The following is a 14,563-nucleotide window of genomic DNA, read 5'->3' as shown; positions in this document are numbered from 1 at the left end:
AGCCAATGTATGACTGGCCAACATCAGCACGTGATCCTATTCAGATGCCCCATATTTGGGCAGTGCGCGTCGAATCAAGAAAAAAATACCATTCCCCCACCTATAAATCGTGCTTATTTTTTTTTTATAGGAAAGATACCCCTTGAACTTCCAAAGAGCTTCATAGGAAAAGCAATAACCAATAAAAACAACAATACAAGAGCCAAATATCTAGCCCAGGCTACTCCCAGATAAAATATTTAGGCTATAGGCTATTGCAGTTTTTACTTCATGTATCTCTTCTGCAGCGTTTTTGTGTGTTTTGTTTTTCGTATAAGATGAGTTCCTATGTAGAAAATTCCATTTTTAAGCAGCAAACGCACGAGGCATCCTCCTGTAGCGCCATGAATAGTTTAGGCAGTTATGGTTCTCTCTCTGACTTCGATCAAGCTAATTATGCCTATAACGGAGGTCTTCATGATTTCAACGGAACATTCACCTCCTCTGATGCCACTGTAAACTCTCTAAAACGAGAAGAGATGAACTCTAGCCTGCGAGGCAAAACGGACACTCAATCTCCAACACGACCACAGTCATACTCAGCCTTGAGCTCCCGGAACTCCGTGCAGAACTGCCTCAGTGACGGTATACTGAGCAAAGGGAATGAAATGCAAATGGAGGTGGTCGAAACCCCCAGAACTACGACCGAAGAAAGCGCGATCAAAGTCGAAACTATGCAACCTGTAAAACATCAAATCCATTCGAAGAAGCACCTGGACAATCAACAGCAACCGCAGATTTTTCCCTGGATGACAAAACTACACATGATCCACGGTAAACTTATTTGTAAAATGTATACAGCCTACTACTTCCCTCACTCACTCCCTCGCCTGCTATCCTGCTTTTGTCCATTCATAGTTTTTCCTCTTGAGTTTTATTGGCCAAACGCAGGAAATAATAAAACTGGCGGTCATAAATTTTGACAAAGGCATCTATTGCTCGTAAACCTGTTCTGTTACTGTGAAGAGATGATCTGCGGTTAGATTGATTGCTGAATAATTGGATAAGAGAAACAAACATTTGAAGAAAACGATGAACGAGTATTAATGAGAGTTCTGTTGGGCTGAAAGTACTTTTCGTTTCCAAACAGGTTATTTTAGTCTAAAATGAGAGTATAGGCTAGTCTAGTTGAACTCTCGGGGGGAAACCAGTGCCCTGACCTCCGTGTGAACTTTTCACCCTGGAAAGCTCCAGATATAACTGTGGAAAGGCATTCATGTTGCCATGTCCAACATCCACTAGCTGCCCATTGGGGTTTAGCCACTAAATATTAGCACTGCATTTAGTGCTGTGTTCAAGATTTAAATTATAGTTCTGCAAGTGTTCTTGTAACAATGATCTGTATTTCCCTCAACTAGGGCAACTATTTATTTTGCCAAGTGGTATTTGAAATGAACAAGTGCCAGAATATAAAAGTTTTTGTTGTCAATTAAAAATAATTAGAATAAAATTGGTTGTCATCCAGAGATGTTATCCCTTGATTTCAATGCCATTATTTAGTATAAAAAAATAATTAAAAAAAAACGAATTTAACCTGAATTTAAATCGTTTCACTTTTGGGGATTTAGTCACAAGGCCATTTTACAATTTGTTCATTATTTGAATGGTTTTGCATTCTGTAACTCACAGGAGTCTTCATTCTCAGGTCATCCAAACCGTTTGACCTCGAGCCATATTTTTTTTTTTACGTATAAGATGTATATAATGTTCGACAGCTCTGGATTTTTAACTTCAAATGTAGGCTAACACCTATTTGTTTTTCTCTAATGCCACTTCAGAATCATCTGACGGTAAACGCTCTCGAACCAGTTACACCCGCTACCAGACTCTGGAGTTGGAGAAAGAGTTCCATTTCAACCGTTACCTCGCCCGTCGCAGGCGCATTGAGATCGCCAATACCCTCTGTCTGAACGAGAGGCAAATTAAAATTTGGTTCCAGAATCGACGTATGAAGTGGAAGAAGGATTCGAAACTGAAATCAAAGGATTCAATATAAACATGGAGTTTATGACTGATCTGGAGACGAACAGCTAAAAGAAGTAGGGCCTAAGCCTACCCTAAATAGAGAAAGAGAGACCATGATTTGAAACGTGAAGGCCGTGTTCAGAATCAGACCCTATTATGTGTTATGGACTATTACATTATTTGCATATTTCGTGTTTGGCACTTTATATGTGGACTTGTATTCTTTGCTTAATGGTTGTACAACATTTAAGATTAAAAAAATATATATAATAATAAAGTAATGTGTTGTCTTAATGTAAAGATTGTGTCAGGACCTTTGGAAGAATTAGGGAGAGCTGTGGACTATAAGGCCACTCCCTCTTTCATGTTACATTCAAAAATGGAATAGACACCAAATAAACATTCTATAGCCTATACCCTTAGCATTGAGATAATAATTATGATCATGTAAATGACTGATAAGCCTACTGAGGGGTACCAATGAGAACGAGACTTTATCACGGAAATATTTGATTTTTCTAAATGTTTTAAAATTCATATTTGGGCAGAGTCTTTACACACGACTAAGAAAAACAGACGATATAAACAGACGGTTGACTTTTTCAATAGCAAATAGATTGTCTACACGCATAGACCAGCAGGGTCAGGGATCTGCTTGTAAATATTGAAGAGTTTCGTGATGGTATTTGAGGAGAGCACCCATAGGCCTGAGATGTCCATGTCCATACCCTTCAACTGAAGAACCACCGACATGCGTTTCTCCAATTTCAGATTCTTACTGATTTTGTATCTTATTGTTGACTGTAATCAATGTCCAGAGTTGTCAACAGACATGGCAATGTGTTGTACATGTCGTCTATTTATAGTCTCTATGTAATATCAAGACTTTGGATGATTCTATAGAACTATAGATGTACAAATATACCCTAACACTAACATTTTCCAAAACGGAGATATCAACAGTGTAGGCTACATATTGGATTATCTGAATACCTACAAGAGCCATTGTGTAATTCATGGTATGTTAAAGCTTGTGATTCAATCAAAACGCTTACAGGTGTTGAGAGACCTTTTGAATAAACTTCCCATACCATATACCAGCACATTCGTGTCGCTTTTTAATTTTTTTATCATTACATGTGTAGGCACACTTGGTATTGAAAAACAGATTCGAGTCCCCGCACCGTCTATTTCAATAATTTACAGTATCCCTGTCAGACAAACGCATGCACATAAAAGTTTAAGGCCCCAATAAAACGTTATGACTAGGTATCCATCCACCTTTCCACCACAGATAGGGAAATGGTCCCTGTTTTAACAGGATATAGAGGCACATAGCCAGCTGCTACTAAATTCTCATGGGTTGAAATGCAGACTAACTTTCTTCTCTATAGAGGCTGGCGACCTACATACTTTGATGTTTCTATGGCATTCTGGATCAAATGTAAAAGCTATGGTAATGTAATGTAGGATCTTCATTTGAGCCTAGTTTGCTACCGCATGAAAATAGTCCTGCAGTAACAGGAAATGTGAATTATTATGTGGACTATAATGAATGGACATTTTTGTTCAAAGTGGAAAAATAATAAACGGTTGACTTAATGTCTTTATCTCTTGTGCTTTGAGTAGATGTTCATTTAATCACGTGGGTCAATATTGTAAGCTATATTGGAGCTGCAGGCTGTGTATATAGACAAAACCATAAATTGAAACAAAACTATGCATTGACCTGAATTTGACCCACTGCTGGCCCAGTGACACGTGGAACTATACTTTTAACAATAGCTTAATTAAATGGCTTAACCAAAACAACCAGGTTAACAGGGACAACAATTGTTCAGATGCCATGTCCTGTCGCAAATATCGTCTCAAATGAAAAAAATATAATTTTCACTCACCTCGCAGACAGGTAGCCTTTATACTGCTAGGTCTATAAATGCAACAGAGCATGGACTGCTTTCTCAATGGCACTGTCGGGCCTAACCGTGCTACGTTAGCCTATGTAGGGCTATCAAATTCCCCTTTATGGTATCTCTTTCTTTTAGTATTTTAAAGTTTGGAAGGTTATTTATGCCAATTGCCTCTAGCGGGGCCTGTGAATGGTGCATACGGAGCACGTGGTGCCATTAAAGTGGGTTTTATGGCCTGGAAGAGCTGACAAACCCTCGATATATACACATCATATATAATCTTAACTGTCCGGAATCGCAGCTGCTGGCTCCTCTTATCCGAGGAAGAAAGGGCTGTGTGGCAGTTAGTGTGGATTACCTTGGCCCGGACTAGTCTGCCTGTAATGGTGGTGCTGTGCTCTCTCAGTCACAAATGGATCCTTAAACGCTCCAGTAAGTTTACAATATTTGTACTTTCCAGCATGTTGTGTCAAACTATAGCGTTTCGTTTGTATTTGGTGCTGTGGTTGGGTTTGCTTGATGTTTCCGACGAAACGGGATTTGTTTTAAAATGGTTGTGATATTCATCCCTTGTAATTTGTACACTCAATCGCTATTTTATATATCTGACTCTGTTTGCTGTTTGTGTGGTCCTTAGAGGCAAAATGTATTCCAATAGATTACAAACGTGTGTCATCCATGCATGTTCCCCTTACCACTGGCAAAATTAAGCTATGGGAGTAGAGTTGGGAAAGATAGATCTGTTCCAGCTTCACTTGAGTGTGTTCTACTTATGCTACTCTTATTCATTAGGCATGCACCTTTATACAGAACGGAATATATACTTCTTTAGATAAAGGCCAACTCCACTTTGCTGCACAATGGTCAGATGCTTTATGCTATAATATGTTACATAGTTGTCAGAGACTCAAGAGAGAGACTCTGTAGGTGTGTGTGTGTGTGTGTGTGTGTGTGTGTGTGTGTGTGTGTGTGTGTGTGTGTGTGTGTGTGTGTGTGTGTGTGTGTGTGTGTGTGTGTGTGTGTGTGTGTGTGTGTGTGTGTGTGTGTGTGTGTGTGTTGATGAGGCAACAGCTGCTATCCAAACCATTGCAGTGAGGTTCCAGAGCTTGGCCATGTGCATAAATAACTCGTTGCTACTTGAATAAATATAGCAACCCGCCTTGCAGGTTTGGCTTGGTTGGGATCGGGAAGGAGGTACTGCTGAAGCAATCATACTGATGACTGAAGAGTGTGTCATCATCGTCCCTGCTCAATGCTTCATCTGTCTTTAATATCTTTGCAGGGCAGCCCAGTTGATGCCTGTGACGTTAGAAGTTCAGTGGATAAACATCATCCATCCCTTAACCAATGCATGTTTGTGATTTTATGTTTGTTTTTGTAGTTGAGGAATGGATTAGGTAGTGGAAGGTGTGGAAAACGTTTCTGAAGCCAAACTGGATGTAGCAGAGCAAAAAGTTTAGTTCCTATTGTAATATTGTATCCATCACTATTTACTTGGGAAAGTTGTGTGGTTGATATTGGTAAGATCTTCTGCTGCCTTGAGTTTTCCATGTTCGTGTGACCTGCCAATGAACTCTGGGCCCCATGTTGTAGCTTGTAATTATGGCCCAGAGTATTTCCTGGTCAGTTCACAGATGGGTCAAGGAGGAACTCTGGGCCCTGATGATGCAGTGAGTTGATGGGTTCATGTTGAGTATTTTCCCAATAATTCCTGTTAGATGAAGAGAGAGGAAGCCAATAGGGGGTGCTATTTAACATGCTCCACCTCCATATAGCGCATAAGGATGTTATTAAAGAGGGGATTCACCTGCATTATATTCATTGGAATGGAGTTATGTTCTTCACTGTTCTTAAACTCAGTTATTCTTTAGTGTTCCGGTTCCGGTTGACTGTATTCCATCACAGTGATTGGCAACTACTCATCCAATAAGAAAACCACTGTCAAGTTTAGATAATATGAGAGTTGTGAGGCATTGAGAACGTTGCCACATTGTTTTGTTTGTTTAGAGGAACCCACCTCCAGAAGCCAACAAATATGTCTCGATGAACAGAAAACTATATTACTATGTTGTATTTGTTTGCGTACTTAACTTAATGGTTTGTTATAATTGTAATATTTTCACATTACATGACTCTCACTTTATGAAATTAATTTGTTTCATTATGAGATTGAATTAAACACAATTGAGCATGCAGGCCTATGCCATTAATTGGATTTCTTATTGTGTTCATTTCAGTGCCAAAAACTGCCCAATGTAAGACAGATGCAAAACAGAAGAAAACGGACCCTTTTTCAACCAAGGATCCGAATTCCAGTTGTAGAGATTGCAAGTTGTATGATGTACAATCAAATTCGTTTATGCTTCAGGCTTGAATATACCCAATACGGTGACAAAATCTTCATTTTGACAATTGAACATTAATCAGCATGGTCTGAATCGAAGTCGAGGGATTTCTATAAATATAACTTTTGCCCAAGGAAATGCCAGAAGTATAAATCCAGTTTAACGACCCCAAACCGACCTGTCCTTAATAATATCTCTCCTCGGCCCCAATTCTAGAAGATCACACACTTGTTATAGCTTTTTCTGGGACACCTCACCTCAATTAGAAATGAACTGGAAGGAGGGGGATGTGAGAGAAAGGGTTGGGAGGATAAAGTGGCAAAAGGATACAACAAGCAATGCAAAGTCAAGAACACTAACATTGTTATTAATGGGGAAAGTTGTAGCCTGAGCCTATGTGGCTTAGGCCACATATATATCGGACATTTCAGGGAGATTTCAGAGAGAAGAGATATTGTCGTTAGAAAAAGGGGATTTGTGACATATGACTTAATTGGTATCGATTGCTTTTCTATGACATAAAATATTGTAATTCACAGTATTTTAGCCTTTTCAAACCTGCTAATTCATTAGATAATTCCTTCTTTTTTTATTGCGACAAAAGATCATTTCTAAACGAAAATTGTGTTTTTTAGTTGTGAAATTTGAAAATACAATACAAAAATACTATATTGACCTGACCGTCCAATGATATTACCTTCTGTTGTTTTTCAGGACATCATAGGTTACACTTTTTTAGGGCAGTTATTAAAACCATTACGAATAATTAGGGATGAAATAATATATATATACTTTTACAGTTTTTTTTATTTAGCTAGGCAAGCCAGTTAAGACCAAATTCTTACTTACAATAACGGCCTACCCCGGTCTAACCCTAACGACGCTGGGCCAATTGTGCGCTGCCCAATGGCACTCCCCATCACGGCCGGTTGTGACACAGCCTGGAATCGAACCAGGGTCTGTAGTGACGCCTCTAGCGCTGAAATGCAGTGCCTTAGACCACCGCGCCAATCGGGAGTTTGAACTCTAGTATCTCATCCCGCTCATTATATTGTTTTTTATTGTTATTTTATTTTGCAGACAACGAAATGAGGACCGATACAGAATGAAGGGGATATGTACAGTATCGGTAAGTTGTTTATTATTTTTGCACAAACAATAGGCTACCTGCCCCATTCGGTCCCTTCCTGCAGAGCCAACAGAGAGGGCAGTGTTCCCTGATAATAGCCAAGCCAGTGAAATGCACTGGGCGAGGTGATATTAGCAAAAATATGCTATTTGCTTTCATGCTAAGAAATTCGTTTTAACTAGGCCTATGTACACAAATTCCATTCTACAACAATTACTCGTTATTACACTATATAAACATCATAAAGATTATTTCACACATGTTGGGTTCTAATTTTCTGAAAGATATCTATTTATAACAATCAGTCAGTGAAAGAACAATGCATCTTATGTTATCCTACTATCAATGTTGTAGCCTACAGAATGTGTGTTGCATGCATATCGTGTGTTACAGATATGCACTATAAAAAGGGTTATTATGAATTTGACAGTAGTTTACAGGCATCTAGGTGGAAAGTACAACTCTGTGTGTAATATTACAGCACACCTACTGTAATATAAACAAAGTATCAAAGCAAGTACTGTGTAAGGACACACAGTACATTACCGTAAATGTACCGTAGTATACTGTAAAAAATAAAATGCTACCATAATCGAAATGAATGACTGAAAGAATGAGTGAATGGATGAATTAAATTAATTGAGGGGAGGAGATCGTATTTTACTGTAATTACAAGGGATTGGTACAAGCAGATTGGCTGCTAAGTAAAGTGTTTACAGGTTACAGTAGACTAATTCATATCTGGGTTTTTATATTACGTACACTCCTAGAGGCCTTAACAACGGTTTCTAAACTGGCAGCAACTGCATGGAAAAACAGATCAAAACGACATGGCAAAATGCTCAACCATTTGAGGTTTAAGACTGACTGCCTCTGGGGCCCTATAACCACATTGGAGTTCAATTGGTACCGCATTCTCACTCATGGGTGCCACAAATATGGCCTCTTACAATGCACGCCTCAAAATATGTAAATGAGACAGAAATTACCATGCAACCACACTAGTGGTCAAAGGGTTTTTAGTGCTCCAAAGATACGGTATGGCATACTGAGTGCCATTCGAAATACAGCAATTCTTTCCCCAACTACAACATTTTCCCACAATGAACCATAATTGACAGTATGCTGCAGTAAAACTTTTCAGAATATATTACTGTTGATAATAGCCAAAATTACAGTATCATGTACAGTTTTCTGTTACAGTGTGCAGCCTATGTTTGTGAAAGAGAACATGCTGCAAGGTGTTCATGTGACGGAAAAGAAAGGTTCACCATTTTTCCCATGAACAAATGAAACATCAAATGAGTTTGCCTAAGGGCCTAATTTTTCTGTAGTTCTACATTATAACTAGTTATTGAACTAGGGGAGAGATCTGAAATCCATTTGTGGGGAGAAGGAATTCATTGCTTTTCGCCCATCAATAATAATAATAATCCTTGGCAGTGAACTATTGGAAGTCAAACGTGAGGGGTGAAACGCAGGTCAGGCTGTCTAACGAATATTAAAAAGCGTCCACAACACTGGAGCTGGGGTGAGATGGGACCTGGGGGCGTGCACGGGCCTGTGAAGGCGGGGGCGGTTGGTAGGGTAGTGCAAAAACTCTAATTAAAAACTGAGTGGGTCGAACCCTAAATGCTGATTGGCTGAAAGCTGGTATATCAGACCGTATACCATGGGTATGGCAAAACATGTATTTTTACTGCTCTAATTGTGTTGGTAAGCAGTTTATAATCGCAATAAGGCTCTTCGGGGGTTTGTGATATGTGTCAAAGCACTCTGCGTTGCGTCGTACATTATAATGATTTGGCCATATACCACACCCTCTCGGGCCTTATTGCTTAATCATATGCCGAGATTTACAGATGCTAATGTTAGATGAGCAAGAAAGTGTGCATGTTTTCTTCTTCTCTTGTCTATCCTAAATGGTTACCGATTCTATTCCATTCCATTCAATGAATGATATTACATTATATCCATAACATGATCTTGTTCACAAGTCATCTGAACATGTTCATATTTTAATTGTGCATCAATAAAAACGTGAGGCTATTCGGTTGAATATACCTATTCACCATTTTAGTAGACTATTAGATTCTTGAAACAGGTCACACTCACACCATCCATGCACGATACATTTTTCATCTCCGTCTTCTCATTAACTTCTACGATGGCAGCCAGAGAGGTTACCGGGCGGTCAGTATGGTAATAGCGAGGCAGGCGAGCACGAGAAATCGTTGGGGACAATAGAAACTTATTTTTCATCTGTGCTGTCACGCCGGCGCTTTGTAGGCTACCCACCGTGCACCGTGTTTATGGCTGAATATTCATAGTTTAGAGGAGCGACTAACCTCAAAGGCAGGCTACTCTTTTCGTGTGTGTGTGTGTGTGTGAGAGAGAGAGAGAGAGAGAGAGAGAGAGAGAGAGAGAGAGAGAGAGAGAGAGAGAGAGAGAGAGAGAGAGAGAGAGAGAGAGAGAGAGAGAGAGAGAGAGAGAGAGAGAGAGAAAAAATAGCTACTGCAGATATTTTATTGACAGATGTTCACCTAACAGAATTCTGGCAGTTCGATATTTTCTTTTCATGCTACAATGGAAAATACTCATTAGTTGTCTATATGTACCCTGTAGAACCGAATTTGTGTTAATATATTACAATCGCAAGTACGTCTCTACAGGAATACATGGGCTACTGAAATCCCACGTCTGTCAAGATAATCGTCTGCTTCAACTGTCGCTTCTGTTCAGTAGGTTATAGCTGCGTTGTATCACGTGTTAGCATGAATAATAGGGCACGAATAGCCATAAATCTCAGAAGAAGTCTGTGCAAAATATGTGTCTAATTTACAAACAATCTAAGATTGTCTAGAAGAAGCCCAGGCCCAGGCATTGTAATGACGTTCAAAGGCATATATTTGTAGAGTAGGCTATATGGAAGCAAAGGTATACTACTACAAGTCTGCCTGTACTAGTAAAACATGTAAGCAACCAGCGATCGTTTAAAGCGGACTGATTTAGGCCTACGGCGTTCTATAGCCCCATAAAACGCCTCAAACATCGCCGCCGAAAGTAATAAAAATGGCGGGCGCGCTCTACACATAAACAAACCATAAACATCTGCCCTGCTATGTTATTTTCACCAGATCATGTTGACAAATGACTAAAAGAAGACCACTACCTCGGATTTAGACGCTGATTAGCAAGCAGGTGATTGACCTCGTGTTCTGATCCTTCTCATGTTCTTATAATCCATCCCTGTCGTAGTAGGCTAGATTTATTCTAGATGTATTTTAAATTATTATTATTATTCGTTTTTATTATTAGTCTATTGAGCCATAAAGTTCACAGACTGATTATGTGTAGGCCAACTGTCCTGTGATAATGTGGTCTCGTGCATAATTTAAAGGATGGAATACAAAACAGGAAATACATTTGGCCAACAGTTAATTACAGTATAATTGCGCCTGTAACGCATCTGTGGCAAGTGATACCACTCAAAATGGACAGCTTTATCTGCAATGATTTACTTTCCTGAACACAACAGTGTATGGGGGGGGGGGGTTGTAATGGATGATGTTATTTGCTCCGCATGCTAGGGCTGATGTCAAATGAATAACCTATACACGTGCACTTAGACAGCCACTTGTGTAGAAGAAGATGAAGCCACGATGGACAAAACACCTCCTTCAGAGCAACGTAACACTGATTTGTTTACTAGTTGGATTACCATGTCATACTCAGGTCGTGTCTTATTCAAATGTATGGACCTGTACATATCCAGAGAGAGAAAGAGAACGCGACGGAGAACGGTATAAATGCATACTTCAATAATGCAACCATAATGTCAGTGATATTGCATTATCATTCAAATGCAAAGTATTACATGTGTACTTGTACTTCAGTATACTTCGTGATGTTGTTGTTACCGAAAAAGCTCATGTATACTGGTATACTAATATGGTGTACCTCTGGTGTCCTCTGTCTCCTGATTTAGGCCCAATTCTCATTTCAAAAACTCTCGCTTAATTGGAACTGCATAACATGTACGATTTACGCGAACGTTCATGGACTGTTTGAAGGCAGCAGTCGGATATTCTTAGACAGGGTTGCCTTTATTTTTGTGAATGAGGTAATCCTGCCGCTGTTTTACTTGCAGTAAGCAACCCAATTGTTATTGAGATTTTGCGTGCGATGATCCATTCACATATATCACTCTACCTCCATTTCTATTTCGGTATAATAATGATACTGATGATAACAACAATAATAATAGAACTGTAATGACAGGGTACACTTCACATAAGAGGTGTTTGTTTTGATCATTTGCTTTGGTGTCACAAATGACGTGAGGAGAGAGAGCGAGAGAGAGAGACAGCGAGAGAAAGAGAGCGAGAGAGAGATGATGCCCACAATGGCGACCGAAGGTACGTTCGAAAACCTTTGGTTCCTTATCCGGGGACTACCTCTCACTCTGCTATTGGGCCGTGGGGTCACGTGGTAAAAGTAACTTTACAGGGCTGCTCGCAAGTAGGAGGGCTTTATGGAGCAGAAAAACGACAAAGCTAGAAAAATTATTTTCCACTCCAGAAATTAATGATCATGAGCTCGTATTTGATGGACTCTACCTACATTGATCCGAAATTTCCTCCATGCGAGGAATATTCACAAAACAGCTACATCCCCGACCACAGCCCCGAATATTACAGCCGCGCAAGGGACCCTGGCTCTGGTTACCAGCATCACCATCAGGAGTTATACCCTCCGCGGGCGAGCTACCAAGAGCGCCAATATAACTGTGCAAGCATCCCTGAACCTGACACGCAAAGTGGACATGGACTACCCCATACTGCGCACCTGCTTGCAGGGAAAGGGCAGCCAGCCTCATGTGAGACCCCACAGCTACCCATGTCCCCCACCACCCCACCGGCTGCATCCTCCGCCTGCAACCAAGCAACACCGGAGCATCCAAACAGCTCAGCCTCCTCCAAGCAGCCCGTGGTATACCCATGGATGAAGAAAATTCACATCAGCACTGGTAGGCAACTTGTCTCTGTGTTTGTCTTTTCTCTCTCTCCACTCTCTCCTCCTTTCCTTCCCTTTATTGGTGCCTCTAACTCCCATCTCCTTCCCAGCCCCTGCTACGATAGGGGAGAAGCTTTTGAAATGGCACAATTGAGGCGGATTTACGACTCCGCGTCGGTAATTACACCCACCATAAATTTTATAGCCGAGGTATACTCTTGGCAGCCGTATCACCATGTGGCTTCTGCTGTTATGTAGCCTATGTGCGCGATGGAGAGAAGAGGGGGAGAGATTAAACGAAAGAAAAAAGACTGCGCTTTGTAATCTTGCATTAATAATTTAGCGCATACTTGGATGTGAGTGTCCCCTAATTACAGAGAGATAGACAAGTTCTTAACTTCCCATTTAGATTCTTTCTCACACCAGAACTACCATATCTAGCCATTTATTCTGCCCATTCCCATTATATATCCCAGTTGAGGACACTCTTGTTTACTCCCTCCTTCCCTGCTTTTCTTTCTTTCTTTCTATTTACTTCTCCCCTTTTCCAGCGAACCCGAATTACAATGGAGCGGATTCCAAGCGGTCTCGGACAGCCTACACTCGACAGCAGGTCTTAGAATTGGAGAAGGAGTTCCACTATAACCGCTATTTAACTCGGCGGAGGCGCATTGAGATAGCTCATACATTGGTTCTCTCCGAACGACAAATCAAAATTTGGTTTCAGAACCGCAGGATGAAGTGGAAAAAAGACCATAGGCTTCCTAACACCAAAGTGAGATCCTCCACCACGGGCGTATCCTCCGGGTCCAACACAACCTCATCAACCGGCGTTGTCGCCACTTCCTCGGCCACTGGTGCCATTATTCCAAATGAACTTTCCGGAGGAGAGGATGGCGAGGATATTACAACGTTATAAGGCGAACAAAACAAAACACAAAAACACTTCAAGAAGGGAGATAGAGAAATGACTGATTATTTATAGAATAAAATAATCAGTCATATAGAATATATTTTGTTTTCGTAGCTATTTGTGTGGTTTCATTTAAGTCCAAAGTTATATAAAATGCATGTTATATAGCATGGATTTATGCGAATACCGATGGATTCTTTTTACGCGACACAGGGTTTAAGTTATTTCATGCTGAATCAAAATGATGTTTTTATGAGAAAATGTTTTGAATGAAGGAAAAAAATTGTAGGCCTACATTTGATCTAAATGTTATGGTGGGCCATTCGTTTGCCCTGCTGCCCAAGGTGAAATGCACAATTTATTTATTTTAAGCGGAACACTGGAAGAATATCATTATTATCATAGTTATTTTTGGTAAAAATGCTGGAACAAGGTGAATTACCTCGCGTATTTCAAAAACAGGATTTTGAATTACAATTTAGTTTGTGGTGTTTACGTTGTGTTTAGCAGGTTATTGTAAAATGCAATAAACAGAGTTTAGTGTATTTGTGATAATCATATTGGTCAATAAAACAGTGAATGTCTACTAGTTTTTTTTCATGTTTGGATGGATTTTATTCATGACCAATCGAGGTCAAGTGTAATTTCTTTTGATGACAGAAGCTCATCCTATGATGTGGTGAACGTTATTTCAAAATGTTATGAAAGTCACAATTGACCAAGTACTGCATCTCCTTTATAGTTCAGCCTAACAAAGCATTAAACATTTGTTTGGCAAAGTTGTCCGTTTGCAACGTTCTCGAGGTTGGTTTGTGTATCAGATTCACCATTCATATTCCCCCTTCATCTCTAATACTCCACAATAGACCTAATCCTTAATCCAATAATAATCAATGATTATATTCCAAATAAAGGGTTATAGCCTGGCTGCATGCGTCCTACCCTACATGCTTGCTCATTCGTCTCAAGGACATTCAATTAACATGGCAAGCCATTCAACCAGGCCCTCAACCAGACTCCCTCTGTAGAATAGACCACTGCCTGACTTTCTGGAGGCCTGTTTCCTGCTGATTACTGAACCTATTGGTGCATATAACTCTGCAAATCAGTATCATATTGTCAAAATATGACCAAATAATAATTTGCGTTGATGTTATGGGTTGCTATTAATTCCCCCTTTGCCACAATTACAGGTTGTTTTTCTTGTCTTCTAATAAAGTCAATCATTTGAAGTCAGATTATGGGG

The 14,563-nt window shown here is 40.0% G+C and overlaps 3 protein-coding genes across 3 annotated transcripts in view; all 3 read left to right on the top strand.

The window, feature by feature from the left end:
- LOC118360079 (homeobox protein Hox-C3a-like) overlaps positions 1 to 14,563 on the top strand; it is a 43,008-nt gene that overhangs the window by 9,477 nt on the left and 18,968 nt on the right. Inside the window, exon 2 of the mRNA XM_052482439.1 lies at positions 7,340 to 7,388. The gene's annotated coding sequence lies outside the window, so the exon portion shown is untranslated. The remainder of the gene's footprint in view (positions 1 to 7,339; positions 7,389 to 14,563) is intronic.
- hoxc5a (homeobox C5a) lies at positions 148 to 3,442 on the top strand. Its single transcript, XM_035739188.1, has 2 exons — positions 148 to 813; positions 1,818 to 3,442. Exons 1-2 carry the CDS (start codon positions 318 to 320, stop codon positions 2,033 to 2,035), a joined length of 714 nt encoding a protein of 237 aa, XP_035595081.1. The 5' UTR covers positions 148 to 317; the 3' UTR covers positions 2,036 to 3,442.
- LOC118360083 (homeobox protein Hox-C4-like) lies at positions 11,091 to 13,897 on the top strand. The gene is made up of 2 exons (XM_035739184.2): positions 11,091 to 12,417; positions 12,956 to 13,897. The coding sequence occupies exons 1-2, from the start codon at positions 11,976 to 11,978 to the stop codon at positions 13,321 to 13,323; spliced, it is 810 nt and encodes a 269-aa protein (XP_035595077.1). The 5' UTR covers positions 11,091 to 11,975; the 3' UTR covers positions 13,324 to 13,897.

The sequence above is a fragment of the Oncorhynchus keta genome, chromosome 27 (assembly GCF_023373465.1).
Source record: "Oncorhynchus keta strain PuntledgeMale-10-30-2019 chromosome 27, Oket_V2, whole genome shotgun sequence".
NCBI classification, from domain to species: domain Eukaryota; kingdom Metazoa; phylum Chordata; class Actinopteri; order Salmoniformes; family Salmonidae; genus Oncorhynchus; species Oncorhynchus keta.
This window is presented reverse-complemented; position numbering and strand designations above follow the sequence as displayed.